We start from the raw sequence: 24,385 nt of genomic DNA, 5'->3' as shown, positions 1-24,385 counted from the left end.
TATTAATAAGTAATGGTATGGGAGCTGTTAATCCTCAGTATACCTTAACTGTAGGTTGAGGAGTTCACAGGTGTTTATGATGAAATAGATGAGGAAGAATACTCCAAGAGGGTCAGAGAACGTCAGGATGATGACTGGATTGTTGATGATGGTAAGTTAAGATTAATTTGGCGGGTTATTTTGATTATAGTGTTGTAACTTAATTAGGCTTCATAATGTTCAGAATTTTAGTTAAGTTATAGTTAGTATGTTCTTACGAATTGTTTTAGGAGACAAGAAAAAGAAGCTTTTATATGGAAATGAATCTTTTGCATTGTTCTTGTAGTATTAGGCTGGTAATGAAAATATTTTTACATTAAGAGGTGTTTTTGAAATTTTATTTCCAGTTATCAGTGATGTAACTTTAAAAGTACTGTCATTGAGAATTTCTAATTAAACATGTAATAATATATTTAGTCTAAAAGAAGACATAGCTGAGAGTGCTGTAATTTTTAACGCTTTTGTATTTACAACTTTTGCTCTATATTAAAGAGGGAAAGTGTTTAAATATATAAACCTTCGGAATTATGTATATATTTAGAAATATCAGAAGACAATTTAAAATACAAATTATTAACAATTTGATTTTCTACAGATGGGATAGGTTATGTAGAAGATGGAAGGGAAATATTTGATGAAGATCTGGATGATGATGCTCTTGGTTCCAATAAGAAAGGTAGGTTGAACATGGCTATTGTAGAATGTCTTCCAATGGCTTTTAAAGGGTACCTAAAATGGACAAGTTCTTGGCATCAGTATATGATGAGTGTGGCCAAATGATATGTTACTTGAAGCTCTGTAGTTCTGTGCCTGTGACTGTGGATTTTGTTTGGATCCCATGATACAGAAGACAGAGGTTCACAAATTGAGATCAAATCACTGCTGATTACTTTAGCACCACTGGGGCAATTTTGCTTATGGTCTTCTGCGGGATACGTATTCATTTCTAGAACAAATGCATCTAGGAATGATCTTGGTTTCCAAGTCTGCTGTCTAAAGAATGTGTGATCTCTTGCATTCTTTTAAGGATCTGGGATCAGATGATTTTGCCAACTTCTATGAAGTTGATGGCAAACTGAGAAACTTAGTCTGATGTTGAGAATCCAAGCCTAGTGCTAAACTCCTGGATACTCTGGTTTTTTGTTTTCTGGAGATGCTTCCATGTGAAGCATCTTTGTCCTTTTTCTGGAGTATGAACTTGAGTATGCAAAGATCATCTGTGACGTGACTAGGAAAGATGGGGTGCTGACAGGGTTTTGTTTTTTTTGGTGTGTGCATGACAGCTGCTAGAAAGCTGGCAGCAAATGAATGGTGATTAGGCTTCGTTTCAACCGGCAGTGTAAAGGTGGAAGAAATAGACTACCTGAACTATCCCTGCTAATAACTGGACCCTGAAATATTGAGCTTTTCTAATGTAGAATTCACAATTTTATATTTTCCTGTAGGAAAAGGTGGCAAAATATCTACAGTTGATAAAAAGAATGTGAAAAAATCTGTGGTGTCAAAGCCAAACACAATTAAGTCTATGTTTATAGCCAGTGCTGGGAAGAAAAGCACAGATGTAAGTTTTTACATTTTTGAATTTAAAGATTCCTAACTTGTTTGCGGTGTTTTAGTGGGAATGGAATAAAGCAAGGGCTCATTTCAGTTTCTTGTGTCTAACAAGACATAAACTCCCATTACAATCTCTTGTGTATGCATCATTCTTGAAAATGTTGTGTGTATTTTGTAGGAACCCTTTATTCATTTGCTGCTGGTCTCCTGATTGGGTTTGCACATTTAACTTACAACTGTTTGGCTAATCTGTTATTTTACAGAAAACTGTGGACCTGTCAAAGGATGATTTACTAGGGGATATTCTACAAGACCTTAATGCTGAAGTAAGTATATTAATAAAATCTGCTAGAAACACCTTAATCCATTTGTTTTTCTTGCTGTGGAACATATCAAGAAAATAAAGTTCTTCCTAAAACTAGACCATCTAAGATTGATTTCTTTTGTAGCACACCTGCTTGGTTTATTCCACATATGTATGCAGTCTACCTGTCATCTCCACCATGCAGAAGTTGCATGACTCTGTTGGTTTGATAAGCCAAAACTACTGTGTCCTGATTGGAGATGGTTTATATGAATGTGATGTAGAGCTTGTGCTATTGCAACCTTCTAGGTTTTAGTCAGCTTGGAGCGGAATAGGACTTTACATGCTGTACACGATTCAGATGCAGGTATGTGTATCACTGTGCTCCAGCCGGTGTACTGTAGGATGTTTCCATCTGGCGTGTTTGGATTCATGAGAAGAGCTGAGGGAGGACTGTTTCAGCAGATGACGTAGCCTGAACTTCTGTTTGCCTCCTCCAGCTTTCCACAGTTTGCTACAGAGAACCAGATTAACCCTTCTTCTGAGTTAGGAATGGAGGATGGCTGCTGTAGCAGGGTTGGGCTGTCTCAAATGAAGCTATTCTTCATCATTAATGTGCCTTAGCAGGGTTTCTTAAAACTGAAAGGATTGCTTACATGTAAACCGTGAAACTGCTGTAGTGGTGAGATACTGGACTGAAATATGTTGTATCATAAAAAGCATAGTGTGTTTTTAGAGATCAATAAGAGGGGTATAGATGTTCCAATATAAATTTGTTTTCTTGTTTTTGTGCGCTTACTATTTTACTCCTTCCTATGGCATCTCATTTAGACTTATAATACGTTAGGCTATCAAAAACCCGCGAATCATTAAGCAAATGCATTTTAATGCTGTCGTGCTGGTGGCCTTCTTTCTCTTTGATGGAAAAAGTTACTAATGAAGGCAAAAGAAAACACTAAACAACACCTCTTCATTTTGTCACTTTCCCTTTCCTTTCTATATTCAGACTGTTCAGAGAAGTCCACCAGCAATTATAACACTGAAAAGGAAAAGATCTGTTGGAGTGCCACTGAATCCTTTCTCTGTGCAGTCCCAAACTCTTAAGGTAAAGGAAAAAAATCAAAAAACTTATTGTTAAGAAGTATTAATCTGTATTGGTTGATTGGAATACCGTTGTCTTTTATTTCTGCTTCTAGAAATTACCTTTCTCGTTAGCTTCCTTTCAATGTTACTCTGTAACTTCATGCATTTTTTTGTCTTCCACTTCTGTGTTAGTACATAAGCAGATTACAACTTTTTCTGTATCTTTAGTACAATAGTAGTATATAGCTGTTAATATTTGACAGGTGAAACTGTTTTTATAAAATGTTAGATGCATCATAGGAAGGTGAGCTTCTGCTTTGTCTCTTTTTTCCCAAGAGTAGAAAAGATCCTTGTGGCAAGGAAAGGATGATGGGAACTGAAATAAGCAGATGAAAGAGTAATTGTGGGTGTGGAAAAGGATAATAAACTCATCTTCTGCAGAAATGAAAAGCAAATGTAAAATTAAAGCTGTGGATAGAAATTTACCCCAGTGGAAGATTTTAGAGTGAAAGGAGGGATGGGCTGCCAAGGATGGAAGGCTAGCATTTTGTTAAAGAGTTCTGGTAAACGAGAAGGACTCTATAGCTGGAAATATAATGAGTTATTGTTATTTGATGAGAGTTTGCAGAGGGCAAATGAAGTAGAGTAGATTTATCTGATTTGTGAAGCCTTATGTAATAGTGACATGAACTCTTATGTTGAAAGTGATCACTAGTGGCACTCATTTCAACAGTTGTGTTGTAGCCTAGGAGTAATTGAAAAAGCGGGGGGTGATATAGTAAGAGAGAATCTTTGACTTTATTGTGCAAAACAGTGGTCACTTTTAGTAGGAAACACTGAGAATGAAATTAATTCCCAGACAGTCTGTTCAGATAATAGCTTCTGTGGTCCTAGGAGGAGGAATGAAACAGATGAAGAGGATAAGAGTGCAACCGTAGAAATCCAATGGAGAAGCACTTTCTTCTCTAGACCCATGGTGTCCTGTAGACATCTTGAACTCATTACTGATGTGAACAGGTGTAAAGTGCCATATTGGCTTTCACCAGTTGTTCCAGGTTCTATCCCTACCTGATGTATTTTGTCACATACTCAGTTGACGCAGAGGTTTCCATTTAGGAATGGACTAGTGCCACATGGGGGAAAAATGAAAGTAACCACAAACTTAATTAAGTGTCAACCGTGGCCTATTGTAAATGGCTTTTTAAAATTATAGTAGAAATACATCACAGCAGAACTGATACTATAGAACTAAAAATTTGCTTTTGAGGAGTTTTAGCTATCATGCTGCAAAATATGTGGAGCTTTTCCTCTAGCCCTGATTACTAGTGCTAGGTTGTTTTTGTTTTGCTTTGTTTTTGTTTTGTTTTTCCCCTTTTTTTCCTCTTAAGAGTTTTGTTTTGTTTTAAACTCATGGCTAAAATGTCTTTCAGGCAATCACCCCTATATCAAAGAAAGCTCCTGCTCATCTCAGAAAGGAAGCTGTTCCTCCAGCTTCAATTCGTCCTAAACATCCAAATTACACAGCAAAATCTGCCATAGCCTCTGAAAATGAGGATATCAAATATGTGCAAAAAGCTACAGAAAATTGGGGAACAGTGAAGACAATAGAAGAGAAAGCTATTGAAGGTATCAGAGAGAAATCAAAACCTAGTTCTGGAAACTCTTTAAATATGGCATATTAGTGTTAAAACACTTCTCAGTTTATACTGATTAGATGCTTAGTAGCTTAAATGTGATATTTTGTTTGTACATTAATACTGCATATTACATTCATGCATATAGTATGCTATGTATGCTGTAGTAAACTGTGTCATTTTAATGACTCAAGCCTTTAGTTCTATGTGCAACACTTCCAGATGATGATCAGGGAATGATGGATTTTGATGAGGAGGACTTTGATGAACCTATGGAGGCAGAGCATGTGGAAACTATACCTGAGACTGCTGAAAGCTTAAAGAGAGACAAGGAAATTGAAAAGAAAGAGACAGAGCAGCTGGAATCAGAGAAGAAAGAGACATCTCTCTTGTAAGAATCTTTTTTTTTTTTCTGTTTTTTCTTCCACCAACAAGCCTTAGATTTATCTTCATATTTGTCTTTGCCAATGAGATAATTATGAAACAGACAAAATTATGATAATGCTTTGTGACTTGTTTTTGTAGTGATGTCAAAATTGGTAATGTTGAACATGCTGGTAGCTACTGAATTGAAAAATCCTTGATGTTTTGGGGATTTAGGACACAATGATGTAACACATAGTTCAGTACATTGAGGTGACCCAGTGCGGGTGTTGAACAACGAATTTTGATGGAAGTAAGCAAAAATAAGGAATTTCTAACAATGCTTATTCTAAGCATCTATGAAGGTATATAATAACCTTAGTTGTAGTTAAACATATTGTCACCAGAAGTAATTTCACATGGTGAACAGTGGGTCTTTGGAAATAGAAAAAAAAAAAAGGTGTTTTTCCTCCCCTTTTAGTTTTTTGGAAAAATCTTGAATAACATGTTTTCATAACTTTAAACTGTAAAATATTTGAGTGATCAAAAAGACTTGAACATTTAATGACTGAAAAGGTAGTTTTGTTGAAAAAATCTGTTCCCGCTGAGCAGCTTGTACAGATAGATTAATGTATTTATTATGTGAAGGCTTGAATGACCAAGGCTGAAATACCAGGTGAATGACTTCTAAAGCCTATGTGTTTTTTGCTGAGCACCATACTTGTATGTGGGTTTATCTCTTTGTTGCTCCGTCCTTCTTTTCAGAAGAAATCTGAGGAAACCTACCTGCTGGGAATGTTGCTTGATAGGGGAAAGAGCAACGAAAGGCCTGAGAGTATAGGGCTGGAAAAAGTGAAACAATGGTGGTTACAGAAAAGGCATAGTTTTACTTCTTGTTCCGTTCTTCTGCAAAACATGCAGAAGTTGTTCTCTCCCAGATACCTCGTGTTGGGACAGAATTGATGAAGATGAAGCTGATCTAGTAGCGGCAGAAGTTCAGCTGGATCCTGATCTCCTTCCACTTGTGAAAGGGGAAAATGATGATCAAGTCTTAAGATTTTATTGGCTGGATGCTTATGAAGATCAGTACAGTCAGCCAGGTAACTATTCAGTTAAAGGCAGAAAATACCATTCTGATTCTTTTTGTGTAACAGGGATTTTTTGACTTCCCTAAATTGTGTTTAGATACTGTGTCTCTCTGTGCTCTATAACTTGTACATTGATCTCTTTTTTTTTTTTTTTCCCCCCCTGCATCTCTGTCTGCAGTGCAGGGCATTATGACTGGACAAAGTTAGACTGTTGTATCTTGGTCTAATGTAGTAGTAGGGAGGTACAAAGGGAGCTACTGGTGCTTCTCAGTGTTGGTGACCCACTGGCCTTGAAACCTTGTGTGCTTCAGGAATAAGCTGATATTGTTAATTTCTTACTCAGGAGTGCAACAGTTGAGCATGTTTTTTTCTTCTTGCTGGAAATGTAACTTAAAATTCTGGTGGATTATTAAAAAGCCTGTACAATAGCAGTTGCACGATTCTGTATGAAAGAAAGGTGTGCCTATCAAGGGAGGAAGGTTTCCTGAAAAATATAAGCTCTGTCTAGATTCCTTTATTCAAACTGTCTAAATCTTGAGGGTTATCTCTGTGTTAACATCCCTAAGATACTTTGTGCAGTGAATCCTGGGTCTCATTGTCTTCAAAACTGCAGCATTCTGATCTCAGCCCTGCTGAAAGAAGCCGTGTTCATGTCTGTTCTAAGGGCTTGCCATCCATCCTCTTGTTTCGTCAGCAGCTTTAGGATCTTGAGTTTCTAATTTGTGCTTTGTGTAGACTTACCAGAAGGTTCTTCCAGATGTTGTTGAAGGTTTTTTGGGTTGGTGCTGTAAGCACTGAGCTAGATATATTTCTCTGTTACACCTTTTGTTGTGAGTTGGGATGCCAAACGAATACGGGGCTGTGCTGGGATGAACAGCTTAGTGATGGGGGTGTTGATGATCATAGATATCTTGATGAAATCAATGGTTCTAATATCAAATTGCTACTTTGAAAGACTCCACTATTGTTTTCTTTTTTTTTTTTTCTTCTCAGTCAGTGGTTGCTGAATGGAACATAATTATGAAAGGATTTCTGTTCCTTGCATGCAAGGAGTGTTCTTTTCTCATTATGACTTTTTCAGGATTGAATAATAAAGACTGCACCTGTTTTCAATTAGTAGTGTAGAAGGGAAAATTCTGATACTGCTTTTTGTTTAACATGTTCATGATCTTTGTTTATGCCTCATTTGCTGTGATATCAAATACATTGCCAGAAGAGTAAATGCTATAGCATGATCATAAGACTCTTTTGAAGTTAATGATTTTTTGGAAGCTTAGTTTTCATAACTCCCGTTACTGTCTTAGGCAGAGAACTTGAGAATTGTAATCCTATTAACATGTTAAAAAAATAACAAATAAAAATTGCCCTTTCTTTCCCCTCTGCAAGACATTTTCCCTGTCTCTTGACTTTGCTTGCCTTTTGGTTCATTGGTAACATGTTTTTTCTTTTCAGACTTTGTGTTTTATAAGCTTTACTTCTACTTTTTCTTTCTTCTTTTCATAATTTGGCTTACAGGGGATAGGTCCTGATAACTCTTCTTTCATTTCTTGGTTTTACATATGAAATGTCTCAGAAAACTTTTTGAAGTTCACTCTGCTTTTTTTTTTAGGGGGTGTGATGGGGTGGAGTGCCAGGGGAGGTGTTGTCTGTATGGGTGTTGGACTAGATGGCATCCAAAGGTTCCTTTCATTCTAAACTACTCTGATTCTGTGAAATCTGGGGATTAAGACCACTTATTTGTCCATGCTAGAGTTGATTGAAGATTGTCTTTGCAATCCAGACAAGCTTTTACCCTGTCTTTGACTGGCTCATGTATCCTTCGTTCTGTCTCACCAGCTTGTATGTTTACCTCTGACAGGTTAACTTCTCCATGCTCTTAATATTGCCAGCTGTTCAAGCGACCAACTCCTGTTTTGTGGTCTCTCCCATACTTTCATCTTTCTGTAGGATACAAACCTATTTGAGTTTTTTATCCCTTTAAAAAAGAAAAAAAAGATTACTAGGAAGAACTTCATCTGCTCTGTCACTTAGGTCTGTAATTTGAACTCTTTCTAGATCCTTTTATTCAAACTGTCTAAATCTTGAAGATTGCCTCTGTGTTAAAATCTCTAAGATACTTTGTGCAGCTGACACTTGTATCCTTGTTCTCATCATCTTCAAAACTGCAGCATTCTCTTCTCTGTCCTTGACAAAAGCAGTCTTGTTACCATCTATTCCAAGCACTCAAGAAATGGTTTTTCTTAGCCTGTCATTCCAAGTCTGTCATCCATCTTAGTGCATCTTCACCGATTTATCTTTGGTCTAATGGAGTAAGAAAGGTGCCTTTACTTCTGATAGATTGCCTGGTAAAGATAAATTATAACTCTTAACCAAGGACTTGTTTGTGCATTGTCAGAGCAAGGAGAAACGCAGGTTCCAAAATCTTCCTTATGTGAAACACTGTTTCTGAGCCAGTCTCTGCTCTGATACTTCTGATTTCATTAATAGTAGTGTACTGTAGGAATAGTGTCTTTCATGTAATCAAATTCCAAGTTATTTGGAATTCAAAGGGAATGCTGGTGAAACCAGGTGTTTGAGTTGTACTCAAAAGTTTATTTTACTTGTAATTCACAAACTGTATGTGAAAGTCAGCTAGCCTTGTTCTGTGTTACTTCAAAGTTTAGCATCACTTGATTAGCAGTTTGCAGCATTTTGTGCTAACACCATCTTCTCCATGGCTCAGAAGTGTGCGTGTAAAATGATGATGTGGTCCACAGGGAAGTCAGTCGCGCTAGTCCTGTTCTGTATGTGCTTTCTGAATGTCTACCTTGGTTACAACTGCTGTCTTGACATCCAAGATTTCTTGCAATATCATGCATCTTTCGGCATCCTCGTTTGTTAAAAATAGTTGAAAACTTTTTACAGTTGATCAGCTTCTAGTTGTTGTCTTAAGAATGTATTTCTACAGGTTTTATTAGTAGTAGAATCTTGCTCTCATGGTATTGAAGTGTAGGAAAAATGAGTTAATTTTACTGGTCTAGCTGAAAAATGAAAAATTCTAGATAACACTTTTCAGGAGTGATTGACAGCACAGGCGTTCTAATTATCTTCAGCTTTCACTGACTTCTCTCCTTTCTCCCTTTCCCCATGAATTACCAAACAGAATTATCAAACAGAAATGGAATATCAGAACAGAGTTCTGAGATTGGCTGTGTGGTGCCATTTTGAATTTCACGTATCAAGGTGTTACTATACTGATGGAGGTAGGGGCATGAGGAACTATACAACTTACCTATTTGTAAATCTGGTGTTTAAAACAATTTAGAATGTGCTGATACATCAGGAAGATTTGCTGTTCAAGGACCTAAATGAGAAATGGTTTTGTTTCTATGCAAGAATGCATAACAAGCTGCTTTAGGCAACATAAAGAGTGATTAATTTAAGAATTGCATCCTGAATTCTTTGCTCTGCCCTTCTTCCTTAGGTGTGGTGTTTTTGTTTGGCAAAGTTTGGATTGAATCTGCGAACACCTATGTTAGCTGTTGTGTGACAGTGAAAAATATTGAGAGAACTGTTTATCTATTGCCACGTGAGACAGTAAGTATATCTCTTAAACATGTCAAACGTAAATACCTTTCATTCTGCTATGGCAGGTTATGAGTTCTAGTAGTGTGTTTATGGGAACTGTTAAAGCCAATGTTGTCTGATGTAGGTGGTAAAGTACAACAAATACATGGTGTATCACATGCGAGATGCAGAGTAGAGTGTTGCTGCTTCTCTCTGACCCTAACAACTGCAGACAAATTGTTACCTTTAGACTTGCTGCTTGGGAGATAAAGTTGTCTTGAGGTATTATTAGAAAACCTAGTACTTTTTATACACTCTGTTTCAAATAATATTGTTTAGATTTGGGATTTCTTGGCTGATTGCATTGTAGTTTTTACCTTAAATAAGAGATACCTGATTCATAATAGCAAAGCAAAATTCAACTCATTGATCATGTCTGCTGGCATTTTTTGTTAATTTGTAAAACCTGACTTCTGTTTTTGAGGAATTCGACCTGTCCACTGGCAAAGAGACAGAGACTCCGGTAACTATAATGAGTGTGTTCAAGGAATTTAATGACTGCATTTCACCAAAGTATAAGATCATGAAGTTCAAATCCAAGGTTTGTCTACAAGCATACTATTTGGTCATTTTCTGTTCTGGTTTATAAGGTAGGAAGTCTCTTGAAACACTGTCCAGGTTAATACTGAAATGCAAATGTATAACTCCTGACGTGCTTAAGTGTACCTGCTTGTAAAAGCCATCCCAGTGTCTTCCTAAATATCCATATTCATTTTAGAAGAGTAAATCTGCGACATGATTGCTCCACCAGAAATTTACACAGACTGTGTTTGAAAATACTTGTTCATTAGCATCTTTGAAACTGAGTTGAATGTTAGACTGTGTTGCTTGCTGAACTGTTTTTGAGAATACAGAACAGATAGAAGTTCCAATACCTAAAGCCTGGGTATCGGCTCATGGTGTCAGTTTAAAGTGAAAGATTGTGTTGTCCAGAGAATAGGTCAGGGCACTGAGATTAGACTGTCTTTGTATTTGACCAGACATTGTGTTGAACTTTATCTCTTGGCATGTTTCATCCTTACAGATTTATCTTTTTAGAATGCGTGCTGTTCGGAGCATTAATTGTCACAGTGTGCTTATATAGGAGGTAGCAAGTTGTGAGGACTGTCAACCAGTCTTGAACCTTAAGCAGTTGTGGGCTTGCAGTTATGGGCAATAGTCTTATAGTGTTGTTTTTCTGTGTTCTGTTTGCTTGAAAATCCTTAAAAGAACATTTGAAAAAGCAAAATGTTGCTTTAATGGAAAATTTGCATACACAGTAATATAATACCTGTTGTAAATCTGCAGGAAAAAAGGTGATATCACTGATAGTGTTGCAGATTTGAACTGAATGAGTTTGCTAGTGTGAGAAAGCTTTCTTGTTCATCTACACAGAACATTTGTCTTTTGGTGGGGGGGTGAGAGTTTATGTGAGGGCAAAGGTGGCTAACATACAAGTTAAAGGAAAAGATCTGTTCAGAGTGAAGTGCCCAGAAACTTTTCGGTTTTGTGAAGTAAGTTGTCTTTAGTCCGGCAAAGCTAGTTTTCACTGTAATTACTGAATGGTGTGGAATTAGTGGTAACTTTTCCCAGGCTGGCAGTCTTGTGACTTCATAGGATTTGTTCCTGAATAGTTGATCAGGAAATGGGATGGCATGTAAAAATGCAGGAAGAATGGAATGTAAATATGTAAGTGAGGGAAAATAAAAAGCAGTTCATATGGTAATTCAGGTTGGAAAGACCCTCAGGAGGTCATCTAATCTAATCCAAAGCTAGAGTACTACAGTGTTAAAGTGAAAATGGGAGGAATGTTTCTCAAATGACAAATTCATACAAGAAATGACGTCTTTTCATGAACATATAGCATGATTTACCTCATTCAGGGAAAATGCATACTTCATTAGAACTTTGTAGAAAAATGTTTTTTTTTTTGTTCTAGCTTATTTTCGCTCAAAACTGATGCAAATTTAGCTTTTTTCAGTCATATCAGTGTTATTTTTCTTGTATATTTGTTTATAACTTAGTCAATTATGTATGGGGATTGGAAAGGAATGAATTTAACAATAGGTAAAAAAAAAGCTTATAATATCTCACTGGTCAAAGATGCTTTCGGGACTGAGGGAGGAAACTCAGGGCAAATAAATTCTTGATTGAAAGAGAGGATACCAGCGCCACCTGTACTCTAGAAATGGAAGGAGGGAAAAGGCCTTTGGAAAGACACGGATCTGCTAACAGTATCTTAGGAAACCTCCACCTGTTCCATTGTACTAAGAAAGGATAGTGTGAGTAAGGTAATGTAGTATAGTTTAACCTTCAAAGATGGCTTTTTGAAATTGAGGTAAGCTGTATACAGGAAGTGTTGGAACTGTTATTTGTGATGTTAGTTCGAAGATTGTCTATTTTTTGCCAACTTTACACAGAGCTTGAGATGAAAGGCCCAATTCTTTTGTCTGGATATGACTACAGCGCATCTGAGGCCCTTGGGTGTAACACAGGAGTGATCCCTAACAGGAACAGGCAAGTCGCAACCATGAGGCACCATTAAGATCTTACTTAGAATATTTTAACACTTGATGACCCTGATGCAGAAAGATTAACTGAAGCAACAACAGGTAGAAAAGATGGTAATTAGGAGGATGAGACAAAAGGAGAATCAGTTATATCAGAGATAACTATGAAAGAACTGGAATTTTTTTTGACCTAGTGAAGAATAACGATAAGACCTTTTTGCTCTCTAAAAATGTTAAAAGGGGATGAGCAAAAAGAAAGCTATTTAAAGGACACTTTTAGTAAAAGAACAAGTTTGTAAATTATAATTCATGAATAAATTAGGCAGGATAGTTGGGAGTGCAGAGCAGCTCTGGAATAACCTACCAAAAGTGTTTCTAAACAGTAAGAATTCCAATAATGCTTGAATTAATCAGACTCTTCACTAAACTCAATTTTACTTACATAGTAAAAGGCTATCTAACTTTATTTTACTGGCATAATTTTCTGCTGATTTTGATAATTAGAGCCTCTTGGAAGGGTTTAGTGGAGGTGGGAGCTGGCAGGAGGGTATGGCACTAGTAATGTGGCAGATAAGAGAAAAGACAGTATTGGAGAGCAGAGCTGTTGGTGGGACCTTTGTAGGACTGTTCAAGGAAAGTATTACAGTAACTCAGGTATTCCAGCTTAATACAAAATTGACTGTGAACAAACTGTCAGGATACTGTGAACCAAATTTGGCCAGGCTTGCCTCTCTGTAAGCCTGGCCTTTTGTTGCCTGCAAGGTAATTGTGGAAGTTGTGGGGTTGTCCCATTACTGGGCCCTCCTTTACTTTTGTTCCTGTATGAGAGACCTCGGTTTGCTTGGTTATGTACCTTGTTAATCTGTTTTTCATAAGGAGTCATTATCTTTCTTTTACTTGCAGGCATACCACCAGAGATGTGTTGTTTACAGCCCTTCAATCTGTTTCCATAGGGGTGCGCAGGGCTCTCAGGTTGAAATGGTGGTGGCACTCAGCTGAGTGAATGCTTCTAAAAGGGCATCTCCACGCAGTTGTGACTGTATGTGGTTAAAAGCTAATATGCTTTAGAACAGCAGTGTCAAACTTATTTTCACTGGTGGCCACATCAGCCTCGTCGTTGCCTTCAAGAGGCTGAATGTAATTTTAGGACTGTGTAAATTTAACTATGTGGCCCCTGGTGAAAATGAGTTTGACACCCCTGCTTTAGAAGAACTTGTCTGTTCTGTGATGTGCAGCCAGTGTTCCACTACTGTGTTGCTAAGGATTGGTGTTTTAAAAAATTTTGCAAAGGCTAACGGCAATATTGCTCGTGTGAGCAGAGCACTTGTCATGTATTCAGAGTAACATGTAACAGTTCTGTCTCAGTTTTGATAGAGTACTGTGAAACCAAGAAACTTTTTTTCTTCCACGACTTGCTGAAAATCAGAAAGGCATACCTGCCATGCAATGAGAATTCTTTTATTGGGAATATCGAGGTTTGTGATGATGTGGAGAGGGCCAGTATTTATACCCTGGAACAAGCTATTCTCTGTGGATGTGTGCGTGCATCTTGGCCGTGCCAACACCAAAGTTTGTCCCTGCAAACAGATACACTTAAGCCCTGTCACTTCCTCCTGCACCTGCTGCTAATTGTAGCTTCGGTGGGTTGCACTGCTGCCAAGTTAGCAAGTCTTCAGAAATCAATTTGAAAGCAGCCTTATTCCACTTATGAACTTAGCAGCTAATCACTGCTGCTCATTTCTGCTCTGTGAAGGGCCACTTGAAGGGCAGATTACTTGGCAGCAAAGCATTCATTCACTGCAGTTATGACCAGAAGCTTGTGTAATTGAGTTGAGCTCTGTGGAATAACGCAGATGAATCACTGCAGCATACTATTTTTACATGATGTTCAGCTTGCATTTGCGACAAGGACTTGTTTGAAGCCTGAGAGAGGTTTTTTTTAGTAAAAAAAAAAAAAAGAGGGGGAAGGACCAGTAATATGTGCTAAAAGCAGTGCATCGCCATCTGTTATGTTACAGCTATGATGTGCTGCTTTGGCTTAGCAGTTCAGATCTACATTTGCATGCTAATATGTAATGCTGTTCTGACTTTCACAGTGGTGCTCCCATACTCTTTTCTGCTTCTATGTAGCTGTTGATGCTGTAATTGTTTCTGGATTTGCCTTCTTCCTGTTGATAGCAGAGGGCCCTCTCTTTTCTCACCCCAGTAGGACTGCAGTGTTATGAGAAGGAGCAAACTTAACTGCTCATTGTAATGCTCCAATGGAGCTATAGCTGATGCTCTTAATTAAAGGAGAAACCAAACAAAACCAAGAAAAAAAGACGAACACAAACTAGCCCCTAAACCAAATAGCTTTTAGTTTACCTAACTGTGCATGTATCTAACTGCTCTGCAAAATTTGATTCCAATCTATGGTGGCTTTGTTTTTTCTTATTAAGCTTACTTGAGTGGTATGTTATATTGACTCCATGTATAATGTGGTGAACTTAGTGCACTGTCCAGTGAAAATATGACTTTTAACTTAAGCCTCTAGGAATTATTGTAGTAAGAGTAAAGATGTTCTAGCATAGTTAGGGGCAACAAAATAACAATAATATATAACAGTGGTGCAGTTTATTTGTGAAGTATTACAGGGCAGAGCAGAGCGTTTCAGCAGGTACCATAGTGGTGTTACACAGGATATTGTAATTATTTGGCAAATAAAAGTAGTTATTCTTAGAAACTGACAAGCTGTGCATGTTGTGGAAAATCGTTGCTCTTGAAGAAAGCAAAAGTGATACTCTCACCTCACTGCAACTTGTACTGACCTTGAGGCTGTCTGTTAGAGATAGAAAGTAGCCAAGGGTGTTTTTTACCTAGTAAAACCCAGGTCGCTCAAGATGAAAAATACAGTACTGTTACAGAAATGGTTCTGTTCTAAGCATGTAATAAACAGCTGGCAGAGGATTGGGAAATCGGCTCTCTTGGGTACCTCTATGAAGTGCAGATACACTAAAGCATGTAGAATAGAAGGACCTGTGTGCAGTTACAGGGTTATGATTCTACTGGGATCACGGAGACGTGGTGGGATAGGATGCGGTTAAGAATACAGGCTGGGACAGTGAGGAGGGGGAGCCCCTTTTACATGACAGAGCAGTGGGAATGCATGGACCTCTGCCTAAGGATGGGCAAGGAGCTGGTCAGGATTAGAGGGCAGACTAATGGGAGTGACATCGTGGTGGAAAAAGGAAAGCCAGAGCCCATCTGGAGTTGAATCTGGTGAGGGAGACAAAGAGCAGTAGCAAAGTCTTCTGTAAGTACAGGAGGGCTAGGGGAGAAGCTGGGCCTGCTGCTGAAAGGGACAGGGGATGTGGTGACAAAGGGCATGGAGAAGGCTGAGACTCAATGAATGCCTTCTTCACCATGGTCTTTACTGCTAAGTCCAACCTTCAGCAATCCCTGACCCCAAGAGACCAGAAGGAAAGCCTGAAGCAAGGAAGACTTGTCCTTGGTGGAGGAGGATCAGGTTAGGAACATTTAAACAAACTGGACAGACACAGGACCTGGCAGGATGTACCCATGCATGTGGATGGAGCTGGCTAATGTCATTGCAAGGCCACTCTTGATTTTCTTGAAAACTCATGTCAATCAGAGGAGGTTTCTGAGGACAGGAAGGAAGCAAATGTCACTGCTGTCCTCAAGATGGGCAAGGAGGAGTAGATTCCAGGGAACAGGAGGCTGGTCAGCCTTACGTCAAGCCCTGGGAAAAGGCGGTGGAGCAAATAATTGTGAGAACAACTGTTTTACAGACACACAAAGCACAAGGAAGTGCTTAGGAGTGCTTGACACAGATTTACAAAGAGAAAATCAGGCTTCACCAAGCTGGTAGCCTTCTGTGAAGAGGTGACTGACTTGGTGGACAAGGGGAGAGCAGTGGCTGTTGTTTGTCTTGACTTCAGTAAGGCTTTCAACAATGTCTCCCAGAGCATGCTCAAAGACAAACTGAAGAAGTATGGGCTAGGCAAGTGGACAGTGAGGTGCGATGAAAATCAACTGCAGTGGTGGGCTCCAAGGTTTGTGGTCAGCAGCACGAAGTCCAGGTGGAGGCCAGTTGCTTGTGATTTACCCTAGGGTTCAGTCCTGTTTAGTGTCTGTGTTAATGACCTGGCTGATGATGCAGAGCCCACCCTCAGCAAGTGTGCAGACAATACAGAACAGGGTGGACTGGCTGACATACCAGATGGTTGTGCTGCTGTTCAGAGGGACCTTGGCAGGCTGGAGATGTCTCATGACCTACAGAAGGCTCATCACATTCAACAAAGGGAAATACTAAGTCCTGCACCAGGACTGGGATAGCCTCAGGCACCAGAGGTGCTGGTGGCTGACTGGCTGGAAAGCAGTTTTAGAGGTAATTATCTGGTCATCCTGGTAGACATGCAGTTGGACAAGAGCCAACAAAGCACCCCTGTGGCAGAGGCATCCCAGGGCACCCTGGGCTGTGTGAGGCAGAGCATTGCCAGCAAATATGAGGGAGTATGTCCTTCCTCTTTACCCAGCCCTGGTGAGACACTTGTGGAGTCCTGTGTTCAGCTGATCTCCCCAGAAGGAGAATCACAGAATGTTAGGAATTGGAAGGGACCTCTACAGATCATCTAGTGCAATCCCCCTGCCGGAGCAGGAACACCTAGATGAGGCATGCACATACTAGAGCAAGTCCAGTACAGGACCACAGACATAATTACAAGGCCTGAAGCATTTATCATGTGAGGAGAGGCTGAGAGAGCTGGGACTGCTCAGCCTGGAGAAGAGAGGGCTTGGAGAAGGGGGTTGGTGGTGCAGATCTTATATAAATATGTGATGCGTAGGAGTAAAGAAGGCTATGGTTGATTCTTCTCATTGGTGCCCAATGGAGGGCAAGAGCAATAGGTACCATTTGAAACACATTAAATTTATCAGAACATAAACCACTTTTTTTACTGTAAGGGATGTCAGGCACTGTCTCAGGTTTCTCAGGGAGGCTGTGGAGTCTCCATCCTTGGGGTTATTCAAAACCTTACTGGAGAGAGTCCTGAGCAACCCGCTCTAGTTGACCCAGCTCTCAGAAGGCATTTGGACTGGAAGATCTCTGGAGGTGCCTTTTCATCTCAGCCATTTTGTGATTTTTGTGGTGGTCCGCAACCACCAATTCTCAAGGGTATGTGTGAAGTCACTGAATTTACAGAACATTTCTGAGTTCCCTTAGCTGTCAAGCTTGTAGATTTTTTTTTTGTCTTGTAATGGTTAGTATACATGTAAGTCAATTCTGTAGAAACTCTTCATGCTAAGAAAACCTAATGAGATTAAATACAAGTACTAAACGAGTCTTAATAGCTTTAGGTGGTTATAATGAGTTGCAGAAGTGGTAATATATGATCAAACCCATGGTATTTGAGATGTATGTTTTGGCTGGCCTTTATTTCATTATCTTTCTTATTAGAATGAATTTTCAATTGGGAGATACTGAAAAAATAATATTTTTTTTATACAGAAAGTGGAAAAATATTATGCATTTGAGATCCCAGATGTTCCAGCCAAATCCGAATACTTAGAAGTTAAATATTCGGTGAGTATAATTAATCTGATTAAAGACTTTAACGCTTTCTTACCTAATTAAGAATTCTGTTATTTTACTTAAAAATAAAATGCTGGATTTGATCATTAGTAGCTTTACCTGTGTTGCAGTGTGTTGCTAGTTGCTCGTTGTTTTGTAATTTACAAAAAGAAAGGATGCAAGCACATGCACCTTGCCACCCATGCCATGCTCAGAGATTAATGCATAAGCTTGTGGATTTTTGATACCATTTTTATGTTGGTTTGTCCCTCACAAGAACAGTTGTTTAGTGGGTAACCTATAACATGTTGATTTGTTAGCATTAGCTCTATTTGTGTAAATAAAGCATGGGGAGAAAAAAATACTTTCTACATATATTATGTTCCGAATCAACTAATCAGCCAAACAACTCTTAAGCTGTGCTGGATCAGGACCTGAAATACCGTCAAATTTTCTAAATTACTTTCTGCCTTTAAATGTTTTGTTGAATCCATGTCTAGAATATAGGTGATATCTCTGTTTATATGGCTCTTGCAAAGAGCAGCTGGGTGAGAAAGACTTTTGTTGAAGAGCTGTAAAATTATGCAGGGAAGAGGAAAAAAAAATCCTGTGAGAAAGCCAGTAGTTATTCTTAATTAGCAAAAATACTTGATTTGGTTTCGAATGTAAGAGACTTAGCAGTTTTGTAGTGATTTGGTCAGTTGCTGAGATAATGCCTTTTTAAGCCATTTTTTAATACTAGTCCTATATGCAAAAGCAGCATCCCACAGAGACTTGCTAACCTTCTCAAATTTTTCTTTAGCCATGCAGAAACAGTTTATCCAGTCTTTATATGACAGACAATATTAAAGCTGTAACTATCTAATTAAATTTATAACACGAGCAGTTTCTGTGTTAGAATGATCATTGAACATTGTTGTAGTCTTTGCTGATGATATTTCTCTCTTATATCCAGTATGGCTAAAGAACTTTTGCTTCAGTGCAACTTTACATTACTGTCCTGATTTTGTTATGCGCTTATTTATTTTACACAACAGTGTAATTTCTTCAATTACAGTGAGGTATTATGGGTTAAGGCTTTGATTTCAGGTATTGTATAGTTTTGTTAAGGTGCTGTCTGAATATAGTATGTCAATCTTGAAGATTTCTGTGGGATGACATGAGTCACTGCTTTCTTTTACTTGTTAGGCTGAATGTCCTCGGCTTCCGCAAGATCTGAAAGGACAAACATTTTCACACGTATTTGGAACTAACACATCTAGCCTGGAACTTCTCCTGTTGAGCAGGAAGATCAAAGGACCGTGCTGGCTGGAAATAAAAAATCCACGTATGGTGGTTTGCATGTGAAATACTTGGTTGCTGGAAAACACAGATAATTATAGATTGGGAGGAAGAGGGAGAATTTTAATTTTACTGATAAATCATAATTGGGTAAATTAACTTTGCAATTAATCTGTGTGATTTTCATTATCTAGTACAAATTGTAACTTACTCTACTATTTTCTTGAGTGAGAGCTTTATCCATAGAAAGTTGCATGCTATACAGGTGAAATTGTACCTTTGGATGGCAGTGAAAGGGACCTATGCAGTGCCTAGCAACTGATTTTGGTGCTTACCCTAGAGCCATGAAAACTGAGCTGAAGTTAGTTTCCTAGAAATTTATTCCTCTTTCTTTTGATAACTAAAGATTTGTGTTTTGTTTTGTTTTTCTGCAAATGTATCATTTTAAGAACAAACTACTGCTAGGTGGCTTTTTTTTTGTTTGTGTGGGTTTGTTGTTTTTTTTTTTTTTTTTTTTTTTTTTTTCCTGGCACTTTGAAAAGTTTGTGGTGCAGGGCTTTTTTAGTTTGAAATCCTTTCTGCCTCATGAGTGGCGTGCACTACTTACAGGTGCTTACGATGCTTTATTTTGGCTTAGGTAGAGCCCTTTATTCAATGTGTGCCACATATTCCCAAGAATGTATGAAAGTTGATGATAGTATTAGCGCAATCTCCTTGGGGCATTTTGAATATAGAATTGATAGTATTGATTGCTGACACCGGGAGGATTCTCCTCTTCAGCACCTTGCTCAGTCACTGACAAAGTTGATACCAGTAAGGATTTTGAGCTGGAATAGACAAGACAAATCCCTGACTGCCAAAGGACAGATTAGGTCTGATGGGTTTTTCACTAGACATTGGCAAGCATCAGTGTACATACTGGCACTGATTTTAAAGACCTAAGTATGTTTTTTCATCTAATTTTTGCCCAAGTGATTGACCTTGTATTTCTTTGGCATTTTCTTCACTTGAAAAGAGCCCAGAGTTGTTTTGTTCCTTATATCCAGTATGGCAATGTTATGGCAATGATAACCAACAGTTCAGGGCAGTCTTCAGTTTTTCTTAATGCTGGTGTGCATTATCTCCCCTTAGACTACCTTGCCCGAGTGCAGATATTGCTCCATCCCAGAGTTAAATGCTTAACTAAGGGAGCTCTGTTTTTCCCGTTCCCTTATCTCAATTACAGCCTCCAGGTTCCAGAGAGAGACGGTATCTTGATACCAGAATTGCTCATTTAGAAACTGTGGCTTGCTCACTTTGTTGAAAACTGTCTGTTAAGCTGGCTAGTTATATTTATGCACATTTCTGTAGTCATCGTACTGGATTATGTACCCCAGAGATAGTTTGTGTGTGTGTATCTAGTTTACCAGAAGATTCTTTCTTTTTTGTGTAGCTTCCCTTCTGCACTTCCCATAGAGTGTCTTAGGGGTAAAAAGTCTACCCGCAAGGTTTAGAATAAGTGAGTATTTTAATCAATTACGTGTTTGCATTTAGAGCAAGGAAAAATAGAGAAGGTAAAATATGTGGGTTTCCAGAGAGGGGTTAAGTAGTTTTGCAGGGAGTAAGATAACCAGGTCTGCCAACAGCTGTTGTCAAAAAGTTAACCTCTCAGAAGTGTAACCTCTGCTTCTTTCTAACTGCGTGTAATGAGTTATCTCAGCAGCATCTTTCGTGAGTGATCACTTAATTTTTAAAGCAAGTGAAGAATTACAGACCAAAATATTCAAATGACAATGGGTGGTGAACATCTTATTCTCCCCCCCCCGCCTTATCTATCTAGATAATTTTTTACCTCTTTTACACTTTATGTCTAAATAGTTTTCTGTGGCCCTCTGTACATTTTAGGATAGCTTATACTACCAGGCTAGGATGAGCTCTCTTTTTATGTCATCCCCCATCTCCTTACTTCCGTAATCGTGTTTCTGAAGGACTACATCTAAATGAATTATCCAGTGCATTTCAGTGAGTCGCATGTTCTTTTTCTCATTTGGTCAATATTCTTTTGATTAGCACTCTGGCCACCTTTTCTGTAGTGTTTAAGAAACTTCTGTGTAAATGAAAGTTTCACTTAATTTAATTTTTATGAAGCCTTCTCCCTTTGGACTGACTACAAGATTAGATGCTAAGAGGTGGTATATTTGTTTAGGTGGAGTTACGCTCACTTGGTTTATACCTTTTTCTGCTATGACTCTGTATAAAGCTGTCTGAAGTATATTTCTTGCATTACACATCTTCTTGGCCTCAGTACCAATCTCCCCTCTCTTATTTGGTGTTAAATTGTTCCAGTGTGACTGGGCTTCTGACTGGAGAGTTAGAGCCCAGGGAGTTACCCAGTTTGGGCAGGATTAGTCTGGATCTTGGACTATCCCACAAGGGCACAATGTTAAAAGGACGTGCACTGCACAGTGGTGCTGTTAGAGAAGCCTTACCTGTGGTTCCCAGAAGGATGAAGGTGGTTTGTGTTGTCTCCTCAGAGCCTTCCAGTCAGTCAGTCAGCTGGTGTAAGGTTGAGGCTGTGGCCATGAAGCCTGGCTTGGTGAACGTGGTTAAAGATCTTTGTCCTCCTCCTCCTATTGTGGTCATGTCCCTCAGCATGAAGACCACTCAGAACCCAAAGACTCACCAGAATGAGGTAAGTAATCTGCTCTCATTTGGTTTGGTTTAGTTCTTTGGCATATACTAAAAATTTTCTAGGGCTTGGAAGAACTTCACCAGATAAAACATGTCTAAATGTATTTACTGTTAAATAAACTTTCTGTGCTGCGGGCTTCTCAAAGGACTTTTTACTGGGGTCTCACCAGCATGAGAACTGTGGATTCAGGGGGCCTGTTTGGTGAGAATATTTACTGTGACAGTGGATCCTATGTATTTTTTCAAGCCTTCCATTTTGTCTGTTGTGCGTAGTAGTTATAAATGAAACTGTCCCAGAACAGCTGTTAATGGAATATTTTTTTTGTTAGAGTTAATCGTGGGTTCTAGGTAAAATGACCATGTTTTTATGCTGATAAAACTAATTTTGAAATAGAATGAGAAATTGACCTAAATCTTATAGCACCTACTATTGTGCTGTGAGATCTTTCCTTTTCTCAGAGAGGAGGAGAGTTGTAGGTGGCTGCTTTTGATTACGAACTGCAGACCACAATGTGCAGTCAGGCACTTTAATCTGTTTTTGACGTAGGTCTCCCTAGCTTATGAAGAGGTTTATTATTCACTAATAGGCTAGGATAGTTGTTTCTGGCTAATTGGATGGAAGAAAAATTAGGCTGACAAATTTTCAAATGGAATGAATCTTCTTAATGAAGTCAGAATTTTTCAGGGGGATGCGTATGGTTTCTAGCCAATGTAATGAGACATATGCCAGGTCCCCACAGGACTCCGCTTGCCAAGGTGTTTCTGAAGGCTGTTTTTTTCTTCTGTTGAGTTTTAATGACCAGTGTCTGGAGACCCAGGACATCCTGCCAGCAAAGCAAGCAGAAGCATCACAGGGGATCCTTTAAACTGTGGGGTCTGTTCAGATTCAGAACAAAATTTGATAAAAGCAGAGTATTCCAAAATGAATTATTTTTCCTCTCAGATTTCTAAGATAATGATTTAGGAGTAAGTGGTGCTTTATTTTACTTGGGATCAGTTGATTTTTTTTTCTCTTTTAAGCTATTTATAGTTGGAATTTTCATTTTCAAAAGTTTGGTGTTTTTTTTTTTTTGGAAACGAAAGAGATGAAGAAACTTAAAAAAGGAAGGAAGAAATGGATGTTGATAGTAGTCATGTTTATGAAGTTCTGTGTTCTTGATCTTTTTGGCATAGATTGTGGCTGTAGCAGCTCTGATTCATCAAAAATTTCCTTTGGATAAGGCTCCACCTCAGCCTCCTTTTCAGACACACTTCTGTGGTATGTACTTGGTACAGCTGATGAGTAGAAAAGGAACTCCTTTAGAGTTTTTCTTTTGTCGTTGTGTGTTTTTGTTGTTGTGTGTGGGGTGTTTTTCGTATGGTTTTTGTTTTTGGTTTTGCGTTTGTTTGTTGTTGTTGATTTGGGTGTTTTTTGTGCTTCATTCTGTCTCTGAAGTAATAATGGCTTAAAATAGGTGAAAAAGTTTTAACTCCCAGGCAGGCTTTTATCTGTGTTTTTAGCTTTGTTGGTTACTGACTTTTTATTTAAGTCTTTATTGAAAAAATGGTAGCATGAGATGCTGTGAAGTAACCCTTGTCTATACAGCTTATTGTCATTAATTTTAGGTAATCATGTGTTCTCTTGGATTACTTTCTTCACCCGTTGATTTAGACCATTTCTTTACCATCAGTTATTTTTCGGTTCTCCTGAACAGAATTTAAAAAAATAAATATCACATTTATTTATAAACAAGTTTTCTCAGAAAAAAAACCCCTCTTGTAGCAGTGTCATAGTAAGATCAGCTAAACCTTGAGAGTAGGAAGTGATGAAGGGTGTTGAATGGTTGTGAAAGGAAGTTCTTTGGCAGCTGTGGCCCAGACTTTTAATCTCCAATGATAACCTCAAATAAAACTGATAAAAATTGTTTAATACTTGACTAATTACTTGGTTACCTTAAAGAAAAGTATTCACGTAAGGCTAGCTTTTTAGAATTAGAAGTTAGTTTTCCTTAGCTCTTTTTGCTCTGGATAGATAATTACAGGGAGCATACAATTAAGAATATGTATGTAAGAACAAATATAATTTCTTTTGCAGCTGTTTCCAAACCGAATGATTGCATTTTTCCTTATGACTTCAAAGAAGTTATTAAAAAGAAGGTAATTTTGTTAGCGTTCTGACTGCAGTACCTTTTAAAATACGAACTTTCTGTTGCTTTGGGTGTGTAAAAGAAATATTCAAAGCAATAGCATGGTGATTTCATTAATTTTCCACTCTGCAAACCTAAATCCAGGTATTTATTCTGTGTTGCTTGTAAAAACAGAGGTGTGTGCTCTGTGAGATTCTGTACTACTGCTACTTGTGTTCATAAAATAGAGTGTTAGACAAGAGAACTGGAAAGTGTTTTGAAGAGGCTTAAATTGTGATTCATTTTCATTATACTTTGTGTACTCGTATTAAACTGGGAGAATTTGATTCTTCTTTCCTTGTAGAGTAGTCCATCAAAATTTAGAAGACATCCTTTCTAAAGGGCACTGGGAGAGCTGTCAGAATAATAAAGTAACCTATTTTTGTTTTTCCTCTGTTTCTGTGTGATCTTACGCCTGTGAGTGAAGGAGGCACACGGAGCGTTTTCCTGGTGTGCTTGATTCTTAGGAGGCTCTTAAAATATCACTAGACACCTGCATACAAAAGCAAAATTGAAAAAAGCCCCTGAGAAAAGCTATGT

The 24,385-nt window shown here is 38.4% G+C and overlaps 1 protein-coding gene across 1 annotated transcript in view; it reads left to right on the top strand.

Annotated features, from left to right (window-relative positions):
* Positions 1-24,385, top strand: part of POLA1 (DNA polymerase alpha 1, catalytic subunit) — a 203,162-nt gene that overhangs the window by 2,961 nt on the left and 175,816 nt on the right. Inside the window, exons 3-17 of the mRNA XM_065859431.2 lie at positions 55-151; positions 635-715; positions 1,485-1,600; positions 1,857-1,919; positions 2,904-3,002; positions 4,411-4,606; positions 4,837-5,005; positions 5,899-6,077; positions 9,529-9,641; positions 10,096-10,212; positions 17,667-17,741; positions 18,918-19,056; positions 21,524-21,681; positions 22,854-22,938; positions 23,755-23,816. Coding sequence (XP_065715503.1) covers positions 55-151; positions 635-715; positions 1,485-1,600; positions 1,857-1,919; positions 2,904-3,002; positions 4,411-4,606; positions 4,837-5,005; positions 5,899-6,077; positions 9,529-9,641; positions 10,096-10,212; positions 17,667-17,741; positions 18,918-19,056; positions 21,524-21,681; positions 22,854-22,938; positions 23,755-23,816 — 1,749 coding nt within the window. The remainder of the gene's footprint in view (positions 1-54; positions 152-634; positions 716-1,484; positions 1,601-1,856; positions 1,920-2,903; positions 3,003-4,410; positions 4,607-4,836; positions 5,006-5,898; positions 6,078-9,528; positions 9,642-10,095; positions 10,213-17,666; positions 17,742-18,917; positions 19,057-21,523; positions 21,682-22,853; positions 22,939-23,754; positions 23,817-24,385) is intronic.

Source organism: Patagioenas fasciata, chromosome 1 (assembly GCF_037038585.1).
Source record: "Patagioenas fasciata isolate bPatFas1 chromosome 1, bPatFas1.hap1, whole genome shotgun sequence".
NCBI lineage: Eukaryota > Metazoa > Chordata > Aves > Columbiformes > Columbidae > Patagioenas > Patagioenas fasciata.
The sequence above is the reverse complement of the archived record's forward strand: the minus strand, read 5'-3'. Positions and strand labels throughout refer to the sequence as shown.